Consider the following 4,292-nt stretch of genomic DNA (forward strand, 5'->3'; position numbering starts at 1 on the left):
ACAAAACTATACTTAGACGTTGTGCTGATTAACACAATACTTGCACTTCCCTGTTCATTAGCCATTGGTACATCTATAGTCTTAGATAGGAATTATAATGAGAAATAATGAGAACAATTTCCTGAGTTACTCCACCTTTAAATTACATTTCATTGAGACTTATCCTCTGAAATTACTGGTTGTGCTATCCTGTTTACGTGAGAACTTAAGAAACCTCTCATAATTCTAACATCTTTGCACATGAAAAAAAATTGTATACATGTAAGAAATGTTCCTACAGATGTCACTTTATCATTTAAAAATCACTTCAGGGCCTCCCTGGTGGCGCAGTGGTTGAGAGTCCGCCTGCCGATGCAGGGGACACGGGTTCGTGCCCCGGTCTGGGAGGATCCCACATGCCGCGGAGCGGCTGGGCCCGTGAGCCATGGCCGCTGAGCCTGCGCGTCCAGAGCCTGTGCTCCGCAACGGGAGAGGCCACAACAGTGAGAGGCCCGCGTACCACAAAAAAAAAAAAAAAAAAAAATCACTTTAGCCAAAAAGACGTAAAAGTAAAATTACACATTTTATTCATTCATTCCATCAGCTGAGAATTGCCCAATTGTACAAATACGATATTGTACAAAAAAATCACAAAATGTTACAAAATAAAAAAGTACAAACTGCATTACTTAATAAATACGACTAAAAGTAGTTAAAGTGGAAATGAGATAGGTTTTAGGTTGGAAACATTGTTTGACCCAGCAAACCATACAAGCTCTTGTATACAGACATTTTTATTTGTACATAATTCAGGGCAATCCTATTTTGCCTTGTGAAAGAATTTAAAAGGAAAAGACTATGAAGACAGTATTCTTCTGCTGGAAAATAACTGCCAAGGTTGGTTGGGGGCATTTATGCCATTAGTTTTTCAATCTCTCGGTTGAATCCAAGAGGCTATATATAAAGCAGGAGGCTTATCTCGTCACAAACTCTTCTATCACGTTAAAATTATTTTTTCAACAAAATGACAAATATAAATAAAAACAATTGAGAGCACCAGACAATCTACTCTAAACCTCAACCAGAGTACAGAATAATCACTCTGCCATCAGCAAATATCAGACTTTCATTCAAGTAAGAGCTGGTACTATTCTTTAAAGAAAAAAAAAAATTCTTCCCATAACCTCCCCTTAAGTATTTTCTCTTTAAAAGGTTGACCATTTCTAGAAAAATAATGATTTTCCAAACAAGTCTGTTTCATCAAAACGGAATGGGCCGGGCTTCCCTGGTGGCGCAGTGGTTGAGAGTCCGCCTGCCGATGCAGGGGACACGGGTTCGTGCCCCGGTCTGGGAGGATCCCACATGCCGCGGAGCGGCTGGGCCCGTGAGCCATGGCCGCTGGGCCTGTGCGTCCGGAGCCTGTGCTCCGCAGGGGGAGAGGCCACAGCAGTGAGAGGCCCGCCTACCGCAAAAAAAAAAAAAAAAAAAAAAAAAAAAAAAAAAAACGGAATGGGCCAATCACCTGGTAATATGAATGCTTCAATATCCATTTTAAATAATTACCTACGAACTGTAAAATTCAAATTCAACAACAAAAAATACTAAATCACAAACTCTGTTCAAAATAATAAACTTCATATAAAGCACTTCTCTGGATTTATGCCGGAAAGCTGTGTGTCAAAATGGAACACGTCATAGATGAAGATACACCAATTGTTAAAAATGTTGTGCAAAAATACATTTTTATAGAAAATAGATTACCAGGAATGAACAAAATTTACACTGAGAAATCAGCTTGCAAATTAAGTAGTGCCAACTTTATACAGCAAATGATAAATAGTAGGATCACCCAAAGCTATCATGAAACATCACTTAGGTGCCCAGCAACCTTCAGCTCTGAGAAAACATTCAAAAAAAGGATTAAGGCATTACACCTACAGTAAATCTACTTGAAAGTTTAAAAGTGCTATTACCCTGATTAGAGTTCACGTGATTCTGCAAACACAAATTAGGTCTGCAGTTTTCCCGGGGTGGAGGGGTTGAGACACTTCAAGAGCATGCGTTTTGTTCAATATACATTTTGGATAGGGATATGGCCATGGACTTGGCGAGTTCTTCGTCGCGTTTTCTTTGCACTTGAGTCTGCCTGCACCAAGTGTCATACTCCGGATTCGGGTAGGAGTGATCGAACACCGCGTCATAATGTCCGTTACTGAGCCAACTGAGCCAAATGCTAGGCCTTAGGGAATCCTCTGGGCCCAAATAGTGAATCATGGTAGACACCGTGGGGCTCTCCAGCCTCCCGCCAGTAGTTAGATGTATATTCACGTTCAGCATCTGCCCCATGGCCAGAAGTTCAGGGTACCCGGCCCACGCCCCGTCCTGAGCAGCGGCGATGATAAACTCCCCCACGTCGCCCTCAATCAGGGGGCTAAAGTGGTCGAGGTGGTCAGCGATGTAGTGCACCGTCTGCTCCCGCAGCTCCCGGTGCAGGCTCTGGTCCCCGTACACCGCCTTGCTGACCGCTCGGTAGAGGCAGTTGCCGTCGGGAATGATGTGAAATCGGTACTTGTTCCTCTGCCGCAGGTACTTGTCCTGCCTCTCCACCTCGGCCAGGTACAGGGCCAGCTTCTCGTCCTTGGGATCCGACCTGGAGACGATCGCCGCCTCGGCCGCGCCGCCCGGGACCGCCTCGCCGCTCCGCGCCGGAGGCGCCTCGGCCTCCGGGTCGGGCCGCCGCGGCTCGTCGGCGCTGGGAGAAGGGTCGCCGCGGTCGCCAGCCCTGTCCCAGCCCCGGAGGCTCCTCTCCGCCGGGCGCTCCTCGGCCCACGGGCCGGGGCCGGATTCCGGGCTCCCCGGGGGCGGCGCGGGGCCGCGGTGCTTGGCGGCGGCCAGGGCCTGGCGGTGCTCGCTCAGTCGGAAGTTTCTGTCGGGTCCCTCGCGGGCCGCGTCCAGGCCGGCGGGCTCGGGGCCGTCGGGCCTCAGCAGCTCCTCCAGGAGCCAGGCCGAGGAGCCCCGCCGCGGCGGGACCGGGGCGCCGGATGGCGGGGCCAGCAGGAGGCAGCGGCCGCGCGGGGCGGCGGACGCCGCGGCGCCGGGCTCCGGGCCGCGCAGCAGGAGCCGGTCGGCGCCCAGGGCCCGCACGGTGATCTGCGCCGTGGATGTGTAGTGCGGCGGCAGCGGCGGCTTGCAGGACCCGCCGGGCGGCCCGGCGGCGGCGGCGGCGGCCGAAGCGGGGGCGGCGGCCCCAGACACCACCTCGAAGCAGGAGGAGAAGGCGGGCATCTTGGCGGCGGGGGCGGCGGCGGCTTCGCGGGGCTCGGCGGCCGCGGCCGGCTGGCACTCACCGGTATCGGGCTCCGGCGCTCCGCCGGCTGGTCCCGGGGGCTGCAGCGAGACCTTGAACGGGGCGGCGGCGGCGGCGGCGGCGGCGGGCGGAGCGGGGGCTGCGGCCGTGGGACCAGGGCCCCCGGCTGGGTAGTGGGTGCAGACGCTGCTGTAGAGCTGCATGTCCCTGCCCGCCGCTCGGCCCCTTATAGGCGCGCCGAGCCCCTGTGAGGGGGACACACCCTCCGGGCCCGGGAGAGGGGGCCGGCCGAGCGCGGTGACCCAGTGCCCCTAGAATAGCAATGACCAAAGGGCCGCCGGCGCGTCAGGAGCCGCATATAGCGCGCGGGGCCCCGCCAAATTCCTGCTGCGCCACAGCACGCGGTGGGGGCGGGGAGGGGACGCGCGCTCGACCCCTGCCGGCGCGCTCGGCCCGCAGACCCGGGACGCGTGCGCCCGCTGCCGTTGCTCCGGCCCGCGGCGGCCGCTTGGGACTCTCGGAGGAAGCCGCCCGCCCTGCTGGAGCGCGTCCCACCCGCGAAGAGCAGCGCGCGGCTCGCGAAGGGGCCAGGAGGCGGGGCCGCGGTTGTTTACCTCAGGCCGCGCGGCCGCGTCACGTGCCCCCGCTGGAATGCACGGCTCGTCGCGTCGCCCCATTCAACCGCCCGGGTTCGTCCTGCCCCTCCGGCTCGCTCCGCCCCGTTCGGCGACGTCATGGGCGTGGCCCGCGGCGCGGGCGCGCGGGTGGGAGAGCGAGGAGGCTCGGAACTCTCTGTATGGTCAAGGGGCTCCTTGCCGCTGCACCATCTCAGCCGCAGTTTTAGACGCCGCGCTTTTCTGGGCTGCTGCAGCGGTCGTGGCGGGATGGGCACTTCTTGGGGCGGGCTAGAATGCTGAAAGTGCGCGTTTCGGAAGAAGCTTCCGGGTTCGGTATGGAGAACGGAGAACTACCCTGAAACCTGCACGGCCTCTGCCTGGTCATAGCA

The 4,292-nt window shown here is 56.3% G+C and overlaps 1 protein-coding gene across 1 annotated transcript; it reads right to left on the minus strand.

The window, feature by feature from the left end:
- Positions 1–533: 533 nt before the first annotated feature.
- Positions 534–3,788, minus strand: OTUD1 (OTU deubiquitinase 1). Its single transcript, XM_082618266.1, has one exon. It carries the CDS (start codon positions 3,487–3,489, stop codon positions 2,029–2,031), a length of 1,461 nt encoding a protein of 486 aa, XP_082474392.1. The 5' UTR covers positions 3,490–3,788; the 3' UTR covers positions 534–2,028.
- Positions 3,789–4,292: the final 504 nt, after the last annotated feature.

The sequence above is a fragment of the Mesoplodon mirus genome, assembly GCF_964341445.2.
Source record: "Mesoplodon mirus genome assembly, chromosome: 4".
NCBI classification, from domain to species: domain Eukaryota; kingdom Metazoa; phylum Chordata; class Mammalia; order Artiodactyla; family Ziphiidae; genus Mesoplodon; species Mesoplodon mirus.

Coding starts and splice junctions, on each gene's coding strand:
- OTUD1 (XM_082618266.1), bottom strand. CDS start 3,489: ATGCAGCTCTACAGCAGCGTCTGCACCCACTACCCAGCCGGGGGCCCT.